Source organism: Rhynchophorus ferrugineus, unplaced genomic scaffold (genome assembly GCF_030347505.1).
Source record: "Rhynchophorus ferrugineus isolate W39M unplaced genomic scaffold, kcgeb_rfMv2 rfM2, whole genome shotgun sequence".
Classification (NCBI taxonomy): Eukaryota; Metazoa; Arthropoda; class Insecta; order Coleoptera; family Curculionidae; genus Rhynchophorus; species Rhynchophorus ferrugineus.
The window spans coordinates 89,376,150-89,401,687 of NW_027472581.1; the positions used below are offsets into that span (position 1 = coordinate 89,376,150).

A 25,538-nucleotide genomic window follows, 5' to 3' on the forward strand; every position below is an offset into this window, starting at 1 on the left:
ATATGAATATTTAAAAAAAAATGCTCACTGGTTTTATACTTTTCAAATATTTGGTCTCAGAGCAATCATCAAGTTGATTTTGATTCGTCATCCGCTTCGTATGAGGACGATTTATTTTCACTGAATCCAATGTTATATTTTCCATTTTTTCATATTTATGTTTCTGCTCCATTCTAATATTCAGTGCAGCTGCAAAACGCTAAAAATATTTTCACGAAATCCGCAGTTATATGTTAATATTTAACAGTAAAGTTGCTTACCTCTCTATCGTGTCTTACTGGCAAGAGGGGGCCTGAATTATCTCGAATCTGTTCGCTTTGGCTTCGGCATTTTCAGTCAGAGTAATAATGAGCAGCGTTTAGAAATTTATTAAAACAAGCAAATTTAACAAATAAGGTTTATAACTTGCAGTTTAATATTTTGGAGAATTTTGCATACATTTGGCAACCGGACAACTTTTGCAGGCTGTTTTGGTTACATGTTCGAACTTATCAGACAGAATTGTGTCTCCTTTTAACTAGAACAAAATGAGAAGGAACATAGTGCTGGATTCTAAAAGGAATATATAAATTGTACAAAGCAATATATTAAAGAATATTGATAACGTTAGGTGTTCATATTATTTCCGCAACCTCCTGTAGATTTGTGGCAATACTTCAGTATATGCAAAATTGTTTATTACATTTTATCCGAAATGGTTCCATAAAGCTCTTGGTACGATTTAAATTACAAATCTGACAATATTTATTTTAATGCTCAGATAATTTCGCCTCTCGAATATTGCTATATGTATGAAACTGAAATTCAACATTTATCTTTTGATATATTAATGGGAATATTAGCTTACTACCATATTAACCCATATGTGGTTTAATTCGATCCATACAAATATTACATTATGTTATCTGTTGAGAATGTAAATATTACATTAATTATTTCCAAACGTTTTACGCATTGTTGCTTCTCGGTTGTATTATTGGTTATAGTGTTAATTATCCATTAATTATTTATATTTTTAGATTTAGTAAAAACATACTTGAAAATGCAAATTCACTGCATAGTTTTTAAATCGCATTTGCCATATTTTTAATGATGATTGTTGATTAACTGTTAGATAACATAACATATTAATTTCTGGAAATTTAAAATATAATACTAAATAATACTTTTGTATTTCCAAATTCATCTTTTCATTTTCGAATAGTTTAGTATTTCCTTCAATAATATCTTTAATATTTTAATTCCACTGTCTGTGCTTTTCTTTATATTGTGTTTCCGCCAGCAACAGCTAAATTTTCTAGAATGTTGTCCAGGTGGGAACGAAGAAAATGTACCTTTAAATTCACTAGGCAACATAAAGCTTGAAATACTTTTAACATTCTCTTGATGATTTGTTTATAGAGAGGGTCCTTATAGTTTCAAAAATGCCTCTATGGCCTTAAAAAGAATTCACCTGACTTTTTGAGGATTTGTCATTGTTAAGATGAATTGCTTCCTTACAATGCTCTTGCTTTGAGTTTATAATCACTATGAAATACTCAACTTTGAACCATAATAATGTTTTATTCATCAACGTAATCTCAATCAAGAGCCAGACAATCTTTCCAGCGCCGCTCTGACATTTCAATACCAATTTTGGAGAACGATTTATCTTTTGTTTGAATATTGGCCAATCACAAGTTACCGTTCACTCAGGTGATAATCATTTTGATTTCGGAGTGAAGTGATGGATCCATGTTTCATCCATTAGCATTACCACACACTGCTCAGAATCATCAACACATTCTTCTTATTGGTCAACATTGAGTAAACGCGGTACCTGCTTTGAATAGAGCTTTCTCATACCCAAATATTGGTGAATGATATGATGTACACGTTCATTTGATATCTTTAGAGTGTCTGCTATTTCATTCAATTTAAATTTACGGCTATTCAAAATAATTTTGTGGATTTTTTTATTGTTTTCGTCTAAACTTAGCATACTAATCCTAGATGAATGATTTTCCTGGGGCAGTGTCCGGAAACTCGGCATCAAGCCAAGCTTTTGCTCCAACTGTATTTTTCCCTTCAAAAACAATATTTTATCAAAACGCAAAATTCCTTTTTATCCATTATTTCACAATAACAAAAGTTGCTTCACTCAAAATGCTATAATTCACAAACTAATGATTCGACAGAGGTCAAAGTTATACACGCATCTTTCGAGGGTTAGCGCTAACTAAAAAACATATGGATTTAATTCTAGTAGCGCCATCTATATGTCGGACCGGGAACTATTCAATTGACCTGTTACATTTACCAAATTTTCTAGAATGTCGAGATGGGAATTGAAGAAAATGTACCGTTAGATTCATTAGGCAACATAAAGCTTGAAATGGTTTTAGCATTCTTTTGACGATTTTTTTTTATATAAATGATCCTTATAGTTCCAAAACTGCCTCTATGGCCTTAGAACGAATTCACCTAACTTTTTGAGGATTTGTCATTGTTGGGATGAATTGTATGTCAGTCCTAAGATCTCTTATGTTTGGTCTGAAGGAGATACTTTCCCACACTTTTGCATCTGAGAGCAAGACCAGTTTCCATCTCTGCAAATATAAAAATAAATTTTCAGTATACCGAATTACATAAGAATTATCTTTATTCTGTAGACCTGTGTAATTTGAGTTCGTTAATTTCATACCAAAAATTGGCGTTGCTCTTTATTCTCTTTGTTTGAGTTCATAATCACTATAAAAGATTCAACTTTCAATCGTAATAATGAAATAATGCCTAAAATTGTTTCAGTCTTTTTTTTAAGTTTTATATGAATGTGTTTCTATTTAATTTTTAGTGAATATGTTATAAAACATGGGCTGAAAACCTAACGTGTTTTTTTTGTTCACAATTTGTTTTATTCATCAACGAAATCTCAATCAAGAGGCACACAATCATTCCAGCGTCGCTGTAACATTTCAATACCAATTTTGTAGAACGGTTTATCTTTTGCTTGAAAATTCAACCCATTCAACCCAGCCCATCACAACTTGCTTTCCACTCAGATGACGATCGTTCTCGACGATCGAGTCCGGAGTGAAGTGATGGATATTTCATCAATTACAATTAACAGACACTGCTCAGAATCATTAACACGTTATTGTTATTTGTCAACACTGAACAAACGCGGCACCTACTTTGAACAGAGCTTTCTCATAGTGAAATCTCACGGAATATAAAACCAACACATTCTTTTGATATCTTTACGATGTTAGCTAAGTGTCGCAACTTGACTTTACAATCATTCAAAACAACTTTGTGGATTTCTTTTGATGTTTTCTGGTGTTACTACCTCATTTGAATGTCTACTGCCTTCTGCATCATTGGTGTCTCTAGTACCACGTTTGATGCTGGCAAATGAACAATTTATTGTTGTTTCTGACGGAGCTGAGTCTTTATAACACTTTTCAAGTCATTACTTAGCTGAACGGTATTTTTTTTCACATAAAGAAGCAATGCAAAATTAAAGCACGAAATTCTTTCTGATCTATTGTTTTAAGCTTATATTTTAGAATATCATGAAATTTGAATTGCATGCCTTTGAAGGTTAGTAGCTTCAAAATATATATAAACTAGCGCCATCTACGTGTTAGGCCAGTACTTTTCAGTCCATTTGTTAAAGGTTGTTCTGTTTTTAAAAGTCTAATTCATGTCATTAACTAATGTCTGACCCAAGTATATATAGAGTTGCGTGTTGATATAAAAGGAATTTGCACTGAAATGTCGTATTTAAACAAAAATACAATGTTTGTTTGTTGATAAAGGGTCAATAAATTTGATGTACCATTCAAAACCGCTCTCCAAGTACGTTCGTTCTATCACGGCCGAATGATTTCACAATTAAAATGCATTTGCCCGCTGCACGGAGTGCACTATTAGTGAAAGTCGGTCGACATTGACCGTTCTTGACATAGAAATGCACTGAGAGACTAATTCGTATCGTATTTATATTGTTTTCTACGGTTTACGCATCGAAAATTTATATTCCTGACGTAATTTATGGTTTATTGCATGGATAATTGACAATGAATCGATTGCAGTTTTGTAAACACGGTGTTATAAAGTATGCGCATAATTTATTTACTACGATTTACATAAACCTACGTTAACTGTATCAAATAATCCCGATATGAAATAATATAGATAAATGATGATTGATGTCATTAAATTGAGATTTATGGGTGACAATTAGTCGATGTCCTTTCATCGTTCCATTATTTCATGACTATGACAATCAATTTTTGTTTAACATAAATTTAGATTTGACGTTTCAGCATATTTTTAATAATGGAAGATAATGTATATAGTATCTTGCGAATAAGTTAATTTTAAACAATTTACAATAGATGGCGTTACTGAGTATTAAATTTTATCGGATCATTTCATTGGCTTGTTTAAATTACCATTACAGATACTGCACCTTTCCATACCTGTAAAGAAAATGTTTTATTAGGAACGCTTTTCATTGATTGAGGATTTCATACGCATCAAGCGACTAACCCCTGACAATCTACTGACCAATTAAATTTGAATTGAAACCGAAAAGTAATGTCTCAAAAAGTTTTATTAAACAAAATTGTACATAAATATAAATAAAATAAAATATCCATATGTTATATATATATATATATATATATATATATATATATATATATATATATAATAATAATAATTAAACGTGAATATAAAAAGCTGCGACCTAATTGAGAACACAATATATCTCCTGGCAAATTTAATCAAAAGTGTCTATAGCTCCTTTTCCCTTTTTCATATTTGTTTAGTGCTACCAATTCAAATAAGATATATTAAAATTCCTATCTTTTTGTTCCTTCATAATGAAAGCATATTAAGTGTATGTCTGTTAAAATTTGATTTATTTGTTGAGCGCAAAAGGCAAATTATAATTATTTTTACAATGCTATTCTGGGAATTTTGGAACGGATAATTAAAACGCTTAAATTTTATGATATGCGTCAGAATTGAGAAAGCATACCAAAAGTGATACTTTAAGGAACAGCTACAAAAAACTAAAATATAGGAGACAGCCTAAAGATTTACTAAATAATAATAAGACAAACATGAGTTACTATGTTGTCTATAGAATCAGTCTCAACTTGTAAGTCTATGAACTGTATTATTATTGCATTATTTTTTGGCTCCATGCGATGACTCAAACATCCCACCTATTCCGGTTAAGTAGCCTTAGGGCAACATATATATTATAAGTGTCCAATATAACTAAATCTAAGTAAATAAATTCCGCCCTTTTTGATATTTTACATGATTGCAATATGTGATTTACAAACATTTATATTTTTTCCAAGGAATTATTCAATGAAACCATAAATGGCGATAGCTATCGATTACAATTGGCGCGTATGTGCCGAGCACTGCATGAGAAACGATCGGAATATGAGCAAAGACCTGTTCAGTCTTATTCTTCAGCATGATAACCCTCGACTGCATGTTATAAAAGCGGTGAAAACATACTTAGGTGAAAACATTAATTCTGATTACTATTTATTTCGACATGTTAGTTGTGATCTGTCTGAGCACCTATTCGGTTATTATGAATATACCAAATAATGAGTTGATTAATAGATAGTCTCAAAAGATACGTCGTTTTTACTCAGTTTCTGGTGAAATAATGTATATGTATGTCACTGCTGTATTTTCTATTATATGCTTCTCACTACACAACACTAAACAAGATCAGATGGTTTGATTCTTTTGAGCCTGTGTCTTGCTCTGGTGGTATCCAAAAGTTGCAATACTTCAATATTCTCATGAGAATGGAGTATTTCCTCATGCCCCCTTGCAATTCGCTTGGTTTCTTGGCTGATTATGGGTATCTGGAGGCCTCGATGTAGGTAGTTAGTCCTGTAGTATTTGGGTGCGTCCACAATACTTCTCAGGACTTTGTTCTGAAAAATTATTTAATGAAACCATAAATGGCGATAGCTATCGATTACAATTGGCGCGTATGTGCCGAGCACTGCATGAGAAACGATCGGAATATGAGCAAAGACCTGTTCAGTCTTATTCTTCAGCATGATAACCCTCGACTGCATGTTATAAAAGCGGTGAAAACATACTTTGGTGAAAACCTTAATTCTGATTACTATTTATTTCGACATGTTAGTTGTGATCTGTCTGAGCACCTATTCGGTTATTATGAATATACCAAATAATGAGTTGATTAATAGATAGTCTCAAAAGATACGTCGTTTTTCTGAGATTGAATGCGTAAATTTTCTGAAAAATGGGAAAAAGTAGCGGCTGTCGAAAGACAATATTTCGAATAAATTTTTAGTGAATAATGAAAAATTAGAACAATGGAAATAAGGGGATAAAGAAGTGAAACTTACATCGAAATGGTATTATGTAAGGTGAATCTAGTTCTTCAAAAATGCTTGGGTAGTGTGGTTGATTTAGAAGAAGGATATTATAGATAGGAAAGGACGGACGATGAACAAAATGAAGGACGTCCAAAAACTCCATCAACAACAAAACTCGCTGCATAAACATAGCATATAGTTTTGGAAGATTATTGTCTGTAACATTTTACTAGTAGTGCCTCAAGACAACTGTTCTGGCTTTGAACAATATTGGTCGCATATGCTTCAGATTGGTCTCTGCGATCATGAGCCATGTCTTTTTTGGAGCTTCTAGCGGTTTTTTTTCATCAAAATTGCTGTTTTCGATGCAGAAGTTTATGAGGAATATGTTCACCTTTTATTTAACAGACACGTTCAAATCATTGTACGTGATTGTGGAATCTTAAATGAATGACTTCATTATTAATACCCAGTTTCACAAGCAGTTATCTGCATTAAGCTTTTGATTGCAATAAGCACGCACTATGGGTGTCTTATTCACTAATAATCGAACAAAAATACAGTCGAGTGCGGCTGTTTGTACGTTGTTTTATCACAAAACAAAATTGTAAGCATTTGTGTGCCTGATACTCGTTTACAAGCTAGTTAGGCTGCAGAAATCGAAGAAGCGTTTGACGCCAGTTTTTTTTAATTTACAATTTTTTTTTCATGTCTTGATATATGTAAGTAATATATAATACAACATTAAGTACGAATTGTCACAATATCCACTCTATTTGCCAGACTTAGTTCTCAGTTTTTCTTTGATTTGTTTTATTTTCTTTATTATTTTTATCTACAGAAATTACAAAATTCAATCTTTTTTCTTATTGAATGACAAAACCACCGAGTATTGTCAACTTAACATATACTGGTTATGTTCTAACGCTAATCGGCGCCTAACTAAATAAAGAAGTTTTGATAAGATATGCGGAATAGGCGAGGCCTAGCCCTGTCATATATCGAATTCCAAGCCTACATCTGCATATAATTCATCAATACATATTGTTACCATTACCATCCACACCCTGCCTGATCTATATCTTGTTTAGCATATTGCTACATAGGTTAAATTTTCTTTTAATAATAGCACTCGTTGATTCTTACTTTTTGTTTACCTTAACCAGAAATAATAAACGCTCTTGACATATATTTTGGGTTTCTAATAACAATCTCGGTACCAACCATCTCTTCAGCAACAAAATATGAATCTGAATTATTTTACTGTGTGCGTTTTTTTATTATTTAATAAATACATTGTTACTACAATTTGTTTTTATGATAACTTAAATCTAGGTATCTAATTAGGAGGACCCATCGACCCTATCTCGGTCTCTGGTGAAATAATGTTTATACATGTCACTGCTGTATTTTTTATTATATGCGCCTCGCTACACAATACTACACAAGATCAGATGGTATGATTCTTTTGAGTCTGTGTCTTGCTCTGGTGGTATCCAAAAGTTGCAATACTTCAATATTCTCATGAGTCCTGTAGTATTTGGGTGCGTCCACGATACTTCTCAGGACTTTGTTCTGAAAAATTTGGATTTTGTTTATGTTACTCTTTGCAGTACATCCCCATAATTGAACTCCGTATGTCCATATAGGTTTCACTATTTGCTTATTAAATTACTTATTAAATTGCTAATATGTATTGATAATTTTGATTTTCTTCCAATTAGCCAATACATTTTCCTATATTTCAATTCCAGTTCTTTTCTATCCTTCTTTATGTGTTCCTTCTAGCGTTTTGCATCAAGATTCATTCTGAGATATTTAGCATTGTTGCCATATGGAATGATAGTATTATTTAATGTTATTGGTGCTTGTACGGTCTGATTGTAGGTGAACTACACACGCACAGATTTACTTCCGTTAATTTTTATTTTCCCAGCTTGCGTCCAATTACATAACTATATTATCACTTGGCCCCAGTACACTTCCCTGTGGTACATCTGCTTTAGTTTCTTTGATTGTAACTTCTTCTTGTTTAACTTTAAACATTCCGGCTGTAATGTACGGTTTTAGTAGTTCGGTGTTTTGTTTTGGTAACATTTTCTGTAGTTTATGAACAAGGCCTTCGTGCCAAACCTCATTAAAGTCTTGTGCTACATCCAAGTATATGGCTGAACATACTTTTTCAATTTTGTAGACTTTTTCAATAACATCTGTTATTCTGTGGACCTGGTCAATTGTTGAATACACGTTAATAAACCCAAACTGGTGTATTGGTATTAGATTTTTCTCATTTAACTACTCTATGATTCAAACTGTGCATGAAATCCAATCAGTAACAATTATAATACAATATCGCTAATAATGGAAGGGTAATTTCAGTTTGTGATATAGTTTGAAGACTTTACGCCAAGCTTTCGCGTACACTGACGTTAAACATTTTACAATTATAACATGTTCTCGCTATTAAGATATTACAAATAATACATAACAGATATTCCAATAATTAATCTTCATGAGCGTACAGAGCTTATATGATTATGGAGGATTTCAATGCAAGTAAGGCTTGTTGATTTCAATTAAGTGCTACTTAATACTGTTATATTACTGATTTAGTTTATTTTATTCATATAAAATATTTAGTCAATTCAAAGTTATTTTGTACATACGTCATCTAAATTTGTGACGCCAAAACTTCCCAATGTTGTCAGTTTGGCTTTAACATACAACAAAACTCCAATTTAAATCAAGTAATGACACAAAAATGTTATCAATCATATACAGTTTATTTTAACATTACAGTACATCTAATGCATATATTATCGAAGGACTTAAAAGTACTATTAAGAACTCAGGTATAATAGTTTGTAGGTTAGAGTTGTTTTATTATATTTACATTGAACTCTTTTTCACACCACCCATGAAGTATCTTTCTTTATTTAGTGGTTGTTTCCACTGTCATCACTCTGCATCAGGAATTTCCAGTATTGCACAGTATTATCACATATCCTGAAGGTTTTCTTTAGTCACTGTTCAAGTCAATCACTAAACTGTTAATTTCCAGTCCGTCTAAAACATGTTCACGATTCCACCATTTATCAATTTCTTCCTCTGTATGTCTTATCGAGTTCGTGTAAACAGAAGGTGTTATGGTCGACAATGCCTCCTTCCACATATCCAAACAGTTCTTGATTTTTCCCGACCAACGTGTCTATTATAATAATTTTTTGCCAACCCCCCCCCCCCTCTCCATAACAACTCGATTGGATTGAATGTACAGTGATAGGGAGGAAGTCGTAATACCATGCGACAAATGTGTGAACATTTTTTAACTAAAATAAGAACTGTTTAGGTTTTGTTAGGTTATCTATACGTTTTTGGGTGTACTCTGAAAATGACTTCATTTTCCTTGACTTAGTTATTACATTAAATTAAAAAAGAATAGACTGCAAAATATTATTTCGTTCACAAACTATTAACGATATTTATAACGAACAGTAGCCTGATATCATTAAGACGCTCGTTGTTTCTTCTTCACCAGCCGTTTAACACCAATCGTTTATCTTGCTCTTTACTCATGTCTCCAAACATTTCCGGAAAGAACTTGAGGTGGAAATGAAGAAAATGTACTTTTGGATACATTAGATAATCTGAAGTTTGAAATACTTTTAACATTATTTTAACAAGTAATGTGGGAAGTATATCAAGTGTTCGGCATATCAAAATACATAAATATTAGTACAAAAGCATTACTAGTTTTATTATGTCTTCCAAAAATAATTTATTAATACAAAATTCAAAAACTAGTCTCATTATATTTTGTGCATTTTCCGTCCTAGAACATTCCATGATTTTTAGAAAAACAAATTTGCGGATTTCCCTGTTTCAACACTCACAATTATTTCGATATTATCTTGATACATTAATTGAACTGCAACTGTCTAATCCTCGTTGATTACAACTTCCTCATTTACACCACTAATTACTTTATTACAAAACATGAATTTACCGAACAATTTTGCTCAAAAAATTATATTAAAACTAATTTCCTGTGCGTAAAATTGTCCTTGTTTTGACACAATTCTCTAACCATGAACTATAAGGTGCTGTAATATTTGCATTCTTTCATTTATTTTATTTAAAAGTGGTAGATATTCTACCAGAAATCAAAGTGTGCTAGTTTAGTTGGCGCAGTGGTCAAGGAGATACAACGGTCCTCATACTGTTGCGATAGTCGCGGGTTCGAATCTTGCTGGGGCATTGATGTACTTTATGTTTTTGATTGTAATTATAATTGTCTTTATAGACAAGAGTGGAAAATCCGACGAGCAATAACGATCCCAGCCACGCCAGTAATCAGACTGGGTAAGACCGGATGTCTTCTCTTCTGAGTTGGTCACTGGCTAGTCGGTAGGCTTAATGCCGAGAACCATGGTTCAGATCCAACGGTAAACAGTCGGTCCTCCGTTGGTAAAAAGGAGACCTAAATATATATAAAAAAAGGAAGTAAAAGTGTAGAAAAACAGGCCAAATATAAAAAATTTACACAAAATTGTTAAAATTCTTCTAAGCATTCTTGCAATGTATTAATAACTTTGAATATTTATTAGTCATTTTGTCGATTTACCAACAACATTTTGTAATTTACCTTTACACATATTTTTACAAATACCGTTCCTGTTTAATTGAAATATTATTCTCATAAAATAATAAATAAAATTAAAGTATGGCAACGTGATTGTTTAACTATTATGTTAGTATTGTTTTATTCAACAGCTATATATAACAATAAACGTCGAATCAGATTTACGGAATCTAGCAATTTTTCGACTGGCAATTATATGACAATGATTAATAATAAACTTGTTAGAGTGCATTTGAGATTGCAATCGCATGACCCACTTGTTTTAAATTAAAGTCCTTTGAGTGCAGTTGAATTTCCTGACGCCGATGTCATTTTGCAGACAAGTTTGTGGTATATTGTAGAGATTTCCGCGATTCTTATTATTTACTAGCTGACCCGACAGATGTCCTATTTGAGGTATGCATATTCAATTCTAAATAGATTAGATAATAAAAAATAAATTACTTCAAAATGATAGTATTTATTGTAATATTTTTTGATTCACAACATTTTTAGTTTGGTTTTCGGCCGCGTAAAAAATAAATGTTTAATGTTAATCTATCATAGATTTTCAAGAATGATGACATAAACACTTAGCGAGTGCCCTTACATAATAACCTTATACAATGAGTGCAAGTGCAATTCTCATCTGCAATGAAATCGTTGCTAATATCAACGATATTAAATATTTTTCCAGTTCCACTGGCATCCAAGCTAAAAATTTTACCAGTTCTATCGTTCATTACTTTCATAACGCATTGTGACCGTATTTGTGTTGGCGATTTAAAAGAGGAACATTTCTTTGAGCTTATAAAAACGTTGAACTGACAGTGTTTTGTCTGTTAACTGTTTTCTGGGTCTTCATATAATGAAACTTAATTTTTTTTAATATTGTTCTGGACAACCTTTGTCTTGACAATGCCGAACAAATATTTTTTTTAATAATTAAATTTTTCATTAGATATGCTTGGGACAATTTTAATTTACAAATTAAGTTATTACTAATCTAAGCTCTAATTAACCTGTCTATTATAATTAAGCTTTCACGTTGCTATGTTTTAGCAACCTTATTTCATGTTTTAAGGCGAAATCTTGGATTACTTCGCATATCCAGTTCATTTCGAGGTAATCGTGCAGCTCTTCGTTGGTTACGTTACGTTGAGTACGTTGGATTACTAGTTGATTTGATGTATTAGTGCAACCCTATATTTGCATCTCATAGGTCCAAAATGGCGTTATGATTGACTGGTAAATCTCTTTGATTTTAGGTCAAATTGATGGTATCTGACGACTAACCAGTACAGTTGCTTGACTTTGAGTCTAATCTGCTCTGCTTTTTGTCTAACATCTTTCCAGTTTAACTTAACATCGATATATATTCCGAGTTATTTTTGCTGATTCTGCTTGAGGAAACGAGCATCCGTCAGGTGGTATAATTAGGTTTTTCTCATTTCGCCGCAACGCAAAATTAACATGGATTGATTTGGAGCTCTTAAAAATAATTTACAGTCTTTAGTCCATTGGTAAATTTTGTTGACCGCTACTGGTACACTTTCTATAGCTTTAGGAGATATAACTTTTGCCATGATATCTTTGTCGTCGACAAATGTCTTAAGTACTGTTTCTTTTGTTGTTGGGATATCAGTAGTATAGAGCAGATATGAGAATTGGTCCAAGAGACTACCCTGTGGAACTCCAGCTGAAATAGGTTTAAGTGTTGAATAAAAAATAATTACACAGTTTGGTGCAGTAGTTCTGAATTATATGTAGCATACACATATTTATGTAGTATCCTATGCTTTTGCGACTGTCTCTCATTTATTACTTGCTTTACCTATATTTCTTAGATTGATAAGTCTGTAACTTTTTGAATGAAAGATCTTTTTTCAACAAAAAGCTTTATTACTCAACATAACTTAAACTATTCAATATAGCGATTTTCCAATGTTTTTACGGTTTCTAAATCATTTGACCCTCATAATGACCTATTCGTTGGACCCAAATCTCAACCATTTCTCAGCCATTTATTCAGGCCTGGAAAAAGAAAATAGTGGTTGTGTTCAGTTTTTTATAATCAATAACCACTTATTCTAATCCGACGTCGTATAAATGGGTGTGGGCTAATGTGAGTAATACACTTTAATTACTACTAACTGATCATTTTGAAGTTGGTCCCCAGCCCCAACAATACAAAAATAATAATATAATTTTGTGTAACTTATTATTATGTTTGTTGTATTTGTTTGCATAAAAATTACGAACAGAACAAATCTAATTTGTTGCTCAGATCAGTTAGTAGTACTTAAAATAACATTGTAAATAGATAAATAGGTTCAGGTAGTTATTCAGCTAAATTGTGTTTATATAGTATAATATAAAATACATGTAGCAGATAGGTTAAATAAGGTTTTGGTTTATTTTTATTGAGTTATTACAATGTTTAATATGTGTATATTTTATATTATTATTTTAATTTTTTTGTTGTGTTAAAAATCTAAGTTTTATTTGTTTTTGGTGAGTTCTTTATTTATTTATCTATGTCTATATATATGTAGGGTCTTTTTTATTATGGAAAAACTGATGACGTGGAAAATGAAATATGATTTGAGACAATATGGAATATTGCATGGTACCGAATGTCTAATTAGTAATTCCCTAGAACGGAATAGCATCACCGTGAGTTTTTAAAATTGTTTGATGTGCTTCGGCAGCAGATTTATTGGAATTAAACAACAAAATAAGTTTTAATATGCAATCAAAAGCATTCTATGCTTAGTGGCTGTGTGTCGTGAATAACATAATAGTATTGAATGGAAAACTGTTATTTTATGTAGAGAATTATTAAAAATATGGAATTTAATGGGGCATATCTTCGAAATTTAATAACAATCTTACATAAACGAATATTACAAATTATTTATCATTCCATAACAAGTACTATTGTTGCGGTTATTTAATTAAAAACGAACATACCGAAAACTAAAATTAATTAATTTCGATATTTGTGTTAAACTTTTATAGTTACTTTTATGTATGTATCAATTAACAGCTAGTTCTATATTTTATACCTCATATTATAAAGTGAAAACTTGGGTACGTTATTCATTTAATTAAATAAATCTGTAAGCCCATGTTCGAAGCTTTCACAAAAGCGCATATGAAGTTTCCTTTCAAGCTACACATAACGTAATAAATAAAACAGAACAACGGCCGGTCTGTCACTGCAGCCGCTTTCAAATATTTATTCAGTTACCTATTGATTTTTATTTATGACCAGACGGTATAATGTTTTGATCGGTGCGTTTTGTCTATCTATATAATCAATCAAGAAAGTCTCTTAAATGGATACAATTCGATCGAAGTAGGTCGATCGATCGCAATCTTCTCTAAAATGCGTGAACGATCTTGTTATTAATCATTGTTACGGTTTCCTACCGCAAAAATTCAGCGATTTACTTAACCAATGTTAATTAGAATTTTTAATGGCGTGTGCGTTTATATAGTTCTTGATTTATTAGGATATTTATAGTTTCCACGTTAAATTGAGTAAGTTCTTTTAGAAAGCTTGAATGCCTCGAATATTCCTCACTAAATATTGCCACTGTTGACAGTTCGTCTTATTAGTTAGATGTCCCAAGTAAAACTCCAGACCTAGAAGTTGAAGACAATTTTGATTCAAGTCCAGTAATTATGAGCCTAAGTTGAATTATAATAAAAAAATCAAAACCCAACACTAACAAATAAACGAACAGACTGGGAATGGTTGATAAAAGGACTCGATAATCGCATTTTCCTGAAGCTGAATATACAACTGAAGATAACTGAACAATGAAATTTAGAAGCAGAAAAACTTGTGGTAGACATCCAGCAAGCTCCTTAGAATAATACCCCCGAAATTAAGAGAAAACCCAAACGAATCACTTACTCCAAAGAAATTAAGGAAATTTTAACAGAAAAATCCATATCGCATCAGGATATTCACGACCATAAAGTCTTTCTGTGCTTATAGCGGGATCAGCAGGTATGGTGAATCACAAGTTGCTAAAACTGAACGATACTCTTACTTTATGTTTGCCAGCGTCAATTGAGCAAACTAAACAAGGTACTGTTACAAAAAGGACTAGCTATAGTGAGTAACAGACCTAAGGTAATCTAATGATAACGCTCGGTTATGAAGGATATAGTCATGCAGCAGAAGTGGGAAATTCTGCTGAACGCAGGTACGCACCAGACATATTGCCTCCTAGACGACAGTGAAAGTATCCCAGGGTAGTGAAAATATCGATATATCGATATATTGTAGTTAAAAAAATGGATATTTTTGGTCGATATTCTGATAAACCATTCAAATTGGTGCTTAATTTTAAAGAGTTAGTGTATTTTGGTACTTAATTTCAGAAGATTAGTATATTTTGGTACTTAATTGTAAGTTTTTTTTAAATATCGATCTATCGAAATATCATTATTTTTCTCGGTGGTCGACACTTCTATCTCAGAGTACCTGTTGATTAGCCAGAACTGTTCATGCACTTTATTCTAAACTAGGTAAAAAGATTTTGCTGCCCAAGTATCACAGTTTAAAAAGAGTCCTGGTTAGGCAGTTATTTTTAGGTTTGTTAATGTAATATAATTATTTATTATTTAATAGATAAAATTAACAGCAAACAATGTCAAAATAAGTGTATAATGTATAAGTAAAGTGTAATATTTTAGTTAAACTGTATCTTTATTTTAATATTTAATTATATATTATAGACCCATCAGCCTCCGGAACTATTTAGGGTCTATTTGCAGATATACAATATACAACAAATTTACAGCATCAGTTATAGTTAAAGTATACGATGTTATTATAAGTATAGAATGTAAAGATTAATATAAATACATGGTCGGAATATAAAGTCTAGAGTTAGATGTGTAGGATAAAGGGTATATGTTGCAAGATGACAAGTAAAATAGGTAAAAGCATACAGATGCATGAATATATTAATGCTACAGTACAATGGCCGCACAACCCATGACTGTTATAAGGATACAAGATACAAAAATTCAAACAAACATGCATGATATAACATGGATGCACACTATTATATATTTAGTAGTAGTCCTGTTACAGTTAGAAAATTAATCAGTTTTTTACAGGTTCTTCAGGTTAACACACTGGTCCATTCTCCCTCCCAGGTTGACTAACGGTCTTTGCTAGTTGTATCTTCCGCATTCGATGAGAACATATTTGGTAGAGAGTGAGGAACCATATTCGAAGTTCAGTGGTGGACGTTTTCCCTTAAAGAGACTCATGGGTCGGTTTACAGTGACCAATTTTGAGACGCGAGAATAAGCTTCAGTTGTGCCTGCGGATGTTAGTGATGTTAAGGTCCAGACAATACTCTTATATCACCTCCCAAAGCTTGTTGCTTGTTTCTATTAGATCCCATCTGAGTTGGTTTAGATGTCTAAAGTAGCAAACGAATAACCTGCTGTCTATTTTCTTATGGTTTCTTTTATATTTATTATTTCTTTTGTAATATTTCGGTATTATTTATCTGCTCCGAGGAGTTATATAAACCGAAAGAAATAATTAATCACAAAGCTTCAAATCCTATATTATCAATTTATTCCAACCACTTTCTATTAAGTACAACTTATATTTACACTTTACTGAAAATTAATGATATTTCGTTTAAATATTTAGCTTTTTTCTTCATTTTAAATATCTGTAAAATCATAAAGATATAAGTATAATAACAAATAGACAGAAAAGGTATACAGACATGACCATATTTCATTCTCACCTTTATTATAATTTTCAAATAAATTCTGTATCTATATTATTTAACATATTTTTATCCTTATATCCTTTGTTTCATAGCAATCTACAAAATTTGTCTTATAAAATGATAATATTTTACTAATAATTCATAACTAATACTCTTGTTTTCGAATTATCTGTCGCTAATTTTGCCTATGAAATAATTATATTACCTCAATAAAATGTAAATACAAAATTAACCAAAAAAGTGACTTCTAAGCGCAACTGTGGTAAACAACAAGGCGTATATAAAAAAGCACGCGTAGATGGGAAAACTCTCAGGCTAGATTAGAACAAGTGCACATGTGTAGTTCTAGCCAATCGAAACTTGTATAGGCATGGATGAGATCAGCTCAGCTCATAAACCAAAGAACACTCGAGCATCGAATCTTCTAGATTGGAATTACGTTTTAAGTTAAATAGTAAAATTTCCGTTTATATTTGATTCTTGAAAAAGCTTTTGCCCCATACGCACTTTCAACTGCTGAAATCGTACCTCACAGACAGACATTTTATTGTCAAACAGGGTGACGAATACACTGACCTAGGCCCAATATATTCGCCTGTCCCGCAGGGCAATGTTCTTGGCCCATTGTTATATCTATTGTATATAGATGACCTACCGATCTCAAGAATCACTACTGTTGCAACATATGGTGACGATACAGCGGTTTAATCATCACACGATGAAATAATATTAGCCATAAGAAACCTCCAAATTCATCTTAACGAAGTCGAATTGTAATTGAAAACGTGGCGTATCAAAGCAAATGGGGCCAAAATCTACTCATATGAAATTCACCCTTTGTAGAAGAACATGTCCCTCAGTAAAATTGAATAATCATGAATTTCCGCGAGCAGACAACGCTAAATATCTGGGAATGCATTTCAATTCAAAGAATTCAAGTATTCAAACAGCTTGGGGTTACACTAATCCAAATGTACTGGTGTAAATCTAAGTTATTATTAGATAACAAGGGTTTGCTGTATAAGTTGATACTTAGGCCTATTTGGACCTATGGTACTGAACTGTGGGATACTACTAGCAAATCTAATATAGATATCCTCCAGAGGTTCCAGAATAAAGTGTTGCGAGTCATCGTCGATGCCCCATATTACGTGTCCAACAAACTGATTCAGCGCGATATCCCTATAGAAGTCATAACGAGTAAGATTGGAAGTGTTAGTGCGAAATACTCTGAAAGACTATTAGCGCATCCCAATGCACTCGCCAAACAGTTAAATGTGTGCGATGACAGTGCAGTGCATAGGCTCAAACGCAAACTACCATACGAAGCGATTAATAGATACATAGAGTGAGCTTTAATAATCTCTAGAATAAGCTAGAATGGTTTTTAGAATAAGTTAGGATAGACTTTAAAATAAATTAGAATAGTATCTAGAATAAGATTTAGATTATAAGTTATACAGTAGATCACTTACTGATCTGGTCTTCTCCATGTTAGAACTGATATCATATTATGTAGGAGATTAATAAAAAATATATTTGGTCCCCCCTCGTAGTTTTCACTTTCATACTTCAAATTATAAGATAAATAGGAAAAACTACGTAACGATAGTAAATTAGATAAATAAGGAGTGACACTAATGAAATATTAATCCTTTGAAAACTTTCTAGCCTTCACCCAGCGCGCTGACCACAACGTGATTTTATTGAATGCGCCCCGTTTAGAAGCCGGCCCGTGGTACTTGACGGCATCTCAAAACACTCGAGTTGTCGGTCAGTATGCGGCCCGATTTATCGATTATCTCGTGTCGAGAGGACTCTATCTGCCCAGCCTGCATCTGACAGGGTTAAGTTTGGGCGCACAGATGGCGGGAGTGTGCGGACAAAATGTTAAAAGCGGACGCGTCAGAAGAATTACAGGTAATCTTTCATTACTTATTTTTCGGTAGTCGTTTTTGTATTCTCGCCTATTGGATACGGTATTTAATATCAAAGGATCAACTTTCAACGACTCTTCAGTTTTACTTTAATTTTAATAACAATCGAATAATAATGTAATAAAGATCTTTTCAGTGATAACCTCATTAAATTCATAAGTTTTGATAATGGAGATCTGAATCAATTCTTTACATATATATGGAAATATGCATAAATTTTAAAATATATTTCAAATATAATGTAAATTATATGTTAAAAGCAGACGTGTCAGAAGAATTAAAGGAAATCTTTCATTACTTATTTTTCGGTAGTCGTTTTTGTATTCTCGCCTATTGGATACGGTATTTAATATCAAAGGATCAACTTTCAACGACTCTTCAGTTTTACTTTAATTTTAATAACAATCGAATAATAATGTAATAAAGATCTTTTCAGTGATAACCTCATTAAATTCATAAGTTTTGATAATGGAGATCTGAATCAATTCTTTACATATATATGGAAATATGCATAAATTTTAAAATATATTTCAAATATAATGTAAATTATATGTTAAAAGCAGACGTGTCAGAAGAATTAAAGGAAATCTTTCATTACTTATTTTTCGGTAGTCGTTTTTCTATTCTCGCTTATTGGATACGGTATTTAATATCAAAGGATCAACTTTCAACGATTCTTCAGTTTTACTTTAATTTTAATAACAATCGAATAATAATGTAATAAAGATCTTTTCAGTGATAACCTCATTAAATTCATAAGTTTTGATAATGGAGATCTGAATCAATTCTTTACATATATATGGAAATATGCATAAATTTTAAAATATATTTCAAATATAATGTAAATTATATGTTAAAAGCAGACGTGTCAGAAGAATTAAAGGAAATCTTTCATTACTTATTTTTCGGTAGTCGTTTTTCTATTCTCGCTTATTGGATACGGTATTTAATATCAAAGGATCAACTTTCAACGATTCTTCAGTTTTACTTTAATTTTAATAACAATCGAATAATAATGTAATAAAGATCTTTTCAGTGATAACCTCATTAAATTCATAAGTTTTGATAATGGAGATCTGAATCAATTCTTTACATATATATGGAAATATGCATAAATTTTAAAATATATTTCAAATATAATGTAAATTATATGTTAAAAGCAGACGTGTCAGAAGAATTAAAGGAAATCTTTCATTACTTATTTTTCGGTAGTCGTTTTTGTATTCTCGCCTATTGGATACGGTATTTAATATCAAAGGATCAACTTTCAACGACTCTTCAGTTTTACTTTAATTTTAATAACAATCGAATAATAATGTAATAAAGATCTTTTCAGTGATAACCTCATTAAATTCATAAGTTTTGATAATGGAGATCTGAATCAATTCTTTACATATATATGGAAATATGCATAAATTTTAAAATATATTTCAAATATAATGTAAATTATATGTTAAAAGCAGACGTGTCAGAAGAATTAAAGGAAATCTTTCATTACTTATTTTTCGGCAGTCGTTTTTCTATTCTCGCTTATTGGATACGGTATTTAATATCAAAGGATCAACTTTCAACGATTCTTCAGTTTTACTTTAATTTTAATAACAATCGAATAATAATGTAATAAAGATCTTTTCAGTGATAACCTCATTAAATTCATAAGTTTTGATAATGGAGATCTGAATCAATTCTTTACATATATATGGAAATATGCATAAATTTTAAAATATATTTCAAATATAATGTAAATTATATGTTAAAAGCAGACGTGTCAGAAGAATTAAAGGAAATCTTTCATTACTTATTTTTCGGTAGTCGTTTTTGTATTCTCGCCTATTGGATACGGTATTTAATATCAAAGGATCAACTTTCAACGACTCTTCAGTTTTACTTTAATTTTAATAACAATCGAATAATAATGTAATAAAGATCTTTTCAGTGATAACCTCATTAAATTCATAAGTTTTGATAATGGAGATCTGAATCAATTCTTTACATATATATGGAAATATGCATAAATTTTAAAATATATTTCAAATATAATGTAAATTATATGTTAAAAGCAGACGTGTCAGAAGAATTAAAGGAAATCTTTCATTACTTATTTTTCGGTAGTCGTTTTTCTATTCTCGCTTATTGGATACGGTATTTAATATCAAAGGATCAACTTTCAACGATTCTTCAGTTTTACTTTAATTTTAATAACAATCGAATAATAATGTAATAAAGATCTTTTCAGTGATAACCTCATTAAATTCATAAGTTTTGATAATGGAGATCTGAATCAATTCTTTACATATATATGGAAATATGCATAAATTTTAAAATATATTTCAAATATAATGTAAATTACATGTTAAAAGCAGACGTGTCAGAAGAATTAAAGGAAATCTTTCATTACTTATTTTTCGGTAGTCGTTTTTGTATTCTCGCCTATTGGATACGGTATTTAATATCAAAGGATCAACTTTCAACGACTCTTCAGTTTTACTTTAATTTTAATAACAATCGAATAATAATGTAATAAAGATCTTTTCAGTGATAACCTCATTAAATTCATAAGTTTTGATAATGGAGATCTGAATCAATTCTTTACATATATATGGAAATATGCATAAATTTTAAAATATATTTCAAATATAATGTAAATTATATGTTAAAAGCAGACGTGTCAGAAGAATTAAAGGAAATCTTTCATTACTTATTTTTCGGTAGTCGTTTTTCTATTCTCGCTTATTGGATACGGTATTTAATATCAAAGGATCAACTTTCAACGATTCTTCAGTTTTACTTTAATTTTAATAACAATCGAATAATAATGTAATAAAGATCTTTTCAGTGATAACCTCATTAAATTCATAAGTTTTGATAATGGAGATCTGAATCAATTCTTTACATATATATGGAAATATGCATAAATTTTAAAATATATTTCAAATATAATGTAAATTATATGTTAAAAGCAGACGTGTCAGAAGAATTAAAGGAAATCTTTCATTACTTATTTTTCGGTAGTCGTTTTTGTATTCTCGCCTATTGGATACGGTATTTAATATCAAAGGATCAACTTTCAACGACTCTTCAGTTTTACTTTAATTTTAATAACAATCGAATAATAATGTAATAAAGATCTTTTCAGTGATAACCTCATTAAATTCATAAGTTTTGATAATGGAGATCTGAATCAATTCTTTACATATATATGGAAATATGCATAAATTTTAAAATATATTTCAAATATAATGTAAATTATATGTTAAAAGCAGACGTGTCAGAAGAATTAAAGGAAATCTTTCATTACTTATTTTTCGGTAGTCGTTTTTCTATTCTCGCTTATTGGATACGGTATTTAATATCAAAGGATCAACTTTCAACGATTCTTCAGTTTTACTTTAATTTTAATAACAATCGAATAATAATGTAATAAAGATCTTTTCAGTGATAACCTCATTAAATTCATAAGTTTTGATAATGGAGATCTGAATCAATTCTTTACATATATATGGAAATATGCATAAATTTTAAAATATATTTCAAATATAATGTAAATTATATGTTAAAAGCAGACGTGTCAGAAGAATTAAAGGAAATCTTTCATTACTTATTTTTCGGTAGTCGTTTTTCTATTCTCGCTTATTGGATACGGTATTTAATATCAAAGGATCAACTTTCAACGATTCTTCAGTTTTACTTTAATTTTAATAACAATCGAATAATAATGTAATAAAGATCTTTTCAGTGATAACCTCATTAAATTCATAAGTTTTGATAATGGAGATCTGAATCAATTCTTTACATATATATGGAAATATGCATAAATTTTAAAATATATTTCAAATATAATGTAAATTATATGTTAAAAGCAGACGTGTCAGAAGAATTAAAGGAAATCTTTCATTACTTATTTTTCGGTAGTCGTTTTTGTATTCTCGCCTATTGGATACGGTATTTAATATCAAAGGATCAACTTTCAACGACTCTTCAGTTTTACTTTAATTTTAATAACAATCGAATAATAATGTAATAAAGATCTTTTCAGTGATAACCTCATTAAATTCATAAGTTTTGATAATGGAGATCTGAATCAATTCTTTACATATATATGGAAATATGCATAAATTTTAAAATATATTTCAAATATAATGTAAATTATATGTTAAAAGCAGACGTGTCAGAAGAATTAAAGGAAATCTTTCATTACTTATTTTTCGGTAGTCGTTTTTGTATTCTCGCCTATTGGATACGGTATTTAATATCAAAGGATCAACTTTCAACGACTCTTCAGTTTTACTTTAATTTTAATAACAATCGAATAATAATGTAATAAAGATCTTTTCAGTGATAACCTCATTAAATTCATAAGTTTTGATAATGGAGATCTGAATCAATTCTTTACATATATATGGAAATATGCATAAATTTTAAAATATATTTCAAATATAATGTAAATTATATGTTAAAAGCAGACGTGTCAGAAGAATTAAAGGAAATCTTTCATTACTTATTTTTCGGTAGTCGTTTTTGTATTCTCGCCTATTGGATACGGTATTTAATATCAAAGGATCAACTTTCAACGACTCTTCAGTTTTACTTTAATTTTAATAACAATCGAATAATAATGTAATAAAGATCTTTTCAGTGATAACCTCATTAAATTCATAAGTTTTGATAATGGAGATCTGAATCAATTCTTTACATATATATGGAAATATGCATAAATTTTAAAATATATTTCAAATATAATGTAAATTATATGTTAAAAGCAGACGTGTCAGAAGAATTAAAGGAAATCTTTCATTACTTATTTTTCGGTAGTCGTTTTTGTATTCTCGCCTATTGGATACGGTATTTAATATCAAAGGATCAACTTTCAACGACTCTTCAGTTTTACTTTAATTTTAATAACAATCGAATAATAATGTAATAAAGATCTTTTCAGTGATAACCTCATTAAATTCATAAGTTTTGATAATGGAGATCTGAATCAATTCTTTACATATATATGGAAATATGCATAAATTTTAAAATATATTTCAAATATAATGTAAATTATATGTTAAAAGCAGACGTGTCAGAAGAATTAAAGGAAATCTTTCATTACTTATTTTTCGGTAGTCGTTTTTGTATTCTCGCCTATTGGATACGGTATTTAATATCAAAGGATCAACTTTCAACGACTCTTCAGTTTTACTTTAATTTTAATAACAATCGAATAATAATGTAATAAAGATCTTTTCAGTGATAACCTCATTAAATTCATAAGTTTTGATAATGGAGATCTGAATCAATTCTTTACATATATATGGAAATATGCATAAATTTTAAAATATATTTCAAATATAATGTAAATTATATGTTAAAAGCAGACGTGTCAGAAGAATTAAAGGAAATCTTTCATTACTTATTTTTCGGTAGTCGTTTTTGTATTCTCGCCTATTGGATACGGTATTTAATATCAAAGGATCAACTTTCAACGACTCTTCAGTTTTACTTTAATTTTAATAACAATCGAATAATAATGTAATAAAGATCTTTTCAGTGATAACCTCATTAAATTCATAAGTTTTGATAATGGAGATCTGAATCAATTCTTTACATATATATGGAAATATGCATAAATTTTAAAATATATTTCAAATATAATGTAAATTATATGTTAAAAGCAGACGTGTCAGAAGAATTAAAGGAAATCTTTCATTACTTATTTTTCGGTAGTCGTTTTTCTATTCTCGCTTATTGGATACGGTATTTAATATCAAAGGATCAACTTTCAACGATTCTTCAGTTTTACTTTAATTTTAATAACAATCGAATAATAATGTAATAAAGATCTTTTCAGTGATAACCTCATTAAATTCATAAGTTTTGATAATGGAGATCTGAATCAATTCTTTACATATATATGGAAATATGCATAAATTTTAAAATATATTTCAAATATAATGTAAATTATATGTTAAAAGCAGACGTGTCAGAAGAATTAAAGGAAATCTTTCATTACTTATTTTTCGGTAGTCGTTTTTGTATTCTCGCCTATTGGATACGGTATTTAATATCAAAGGATCAACTTTCAACGACTCTTCAGTTTTACTTTAATTTTAATAACAATCGAATAATAATGTAATAAAGATCTTTTCAGTGATAACCTCATTAAATTCATAAGTTTTGATAATGGAGATCTGAATCAATTCTTTACATATATATGGAAATATGCATAAATTTTAAAATATATTTCAAATATAATGTAAATTATATGTTAAAAGCAGACGTGTCAGAAGAATTAAAGGAAATCTTTCATTACTTATTTTTCGGTAGTCGTTTTTCTATTCTCGCTTATTGGATACGGTATTTAATATCAAAGGATCAACTTTCAACGATTCTTCAGTTTTACTTTAATTTTAATAACAATCGAATAATAATGTAATAAAGATCTTTTCAGTGATAACCTCATTAAATTCATAAGTTTTGATAATGGAGATCTGAATCAATTCTTTACATATATATGGAAATATGCATAAATTTTAAAATATATTTCAAATATAATGTAAATTATATGTTAAAAGCAGACGTGTCAGAAGAATTAAAGGAAATCTTTCATTACTTATTTTTCGGTAGTCGTTTTTCTATTCTCGCTTATTGGATACGGTATTTAATATCAAAGGATCAACTTTCAACGATTCTTCAGTTTTACTTTAATTTTAATAACAATCGAATAATAATGTAATAAAGATCTTTTCAGTGATAACCTCATTAAATTCATAAGTTTTGATAATGGAGATCTGAATCAATTCTTTACATATATATGGAAATATGCATAAATTTTAAAATATAT

The 25,538-nt window shown here is 30.2% G+C and overlaps 1 protein-coding gene across 4 annotated transcripts in view; it reads left to right on the forward strand.

Annotated features, from left to right (window-relative positions):
• The window catches only part of LOC143191636 (inactive pancreatic lipase-related protein 1), a 62,606-nt gene that overhangs the window by 21,698 nt on the left and 15,370 nt on the right, over positions 1-25,538 (forward strand). For 3 of the 4 annotated variants that reach the window (XR_013004576.1, XM_076396935.1, XM_076396936.1), the window contains exon 4: positions 18,444-18,692. The exons of the other annotated variant lie outside the window; for it this stretch is intronic. Coding sequence is in view for 2 of the 3 variants with exons in the window: in XM_076396935.1 (XP_076253050.1) it covers positions 18,444-18,692 (249 nt within the window). In the remaining variant the exon portion in view is untranslated. The remainder of the gene's footprint in view (positions 1-18,443; positions 18,693-25,538) is intronic. 4 annotated transcript variants of the gene reach the window in all.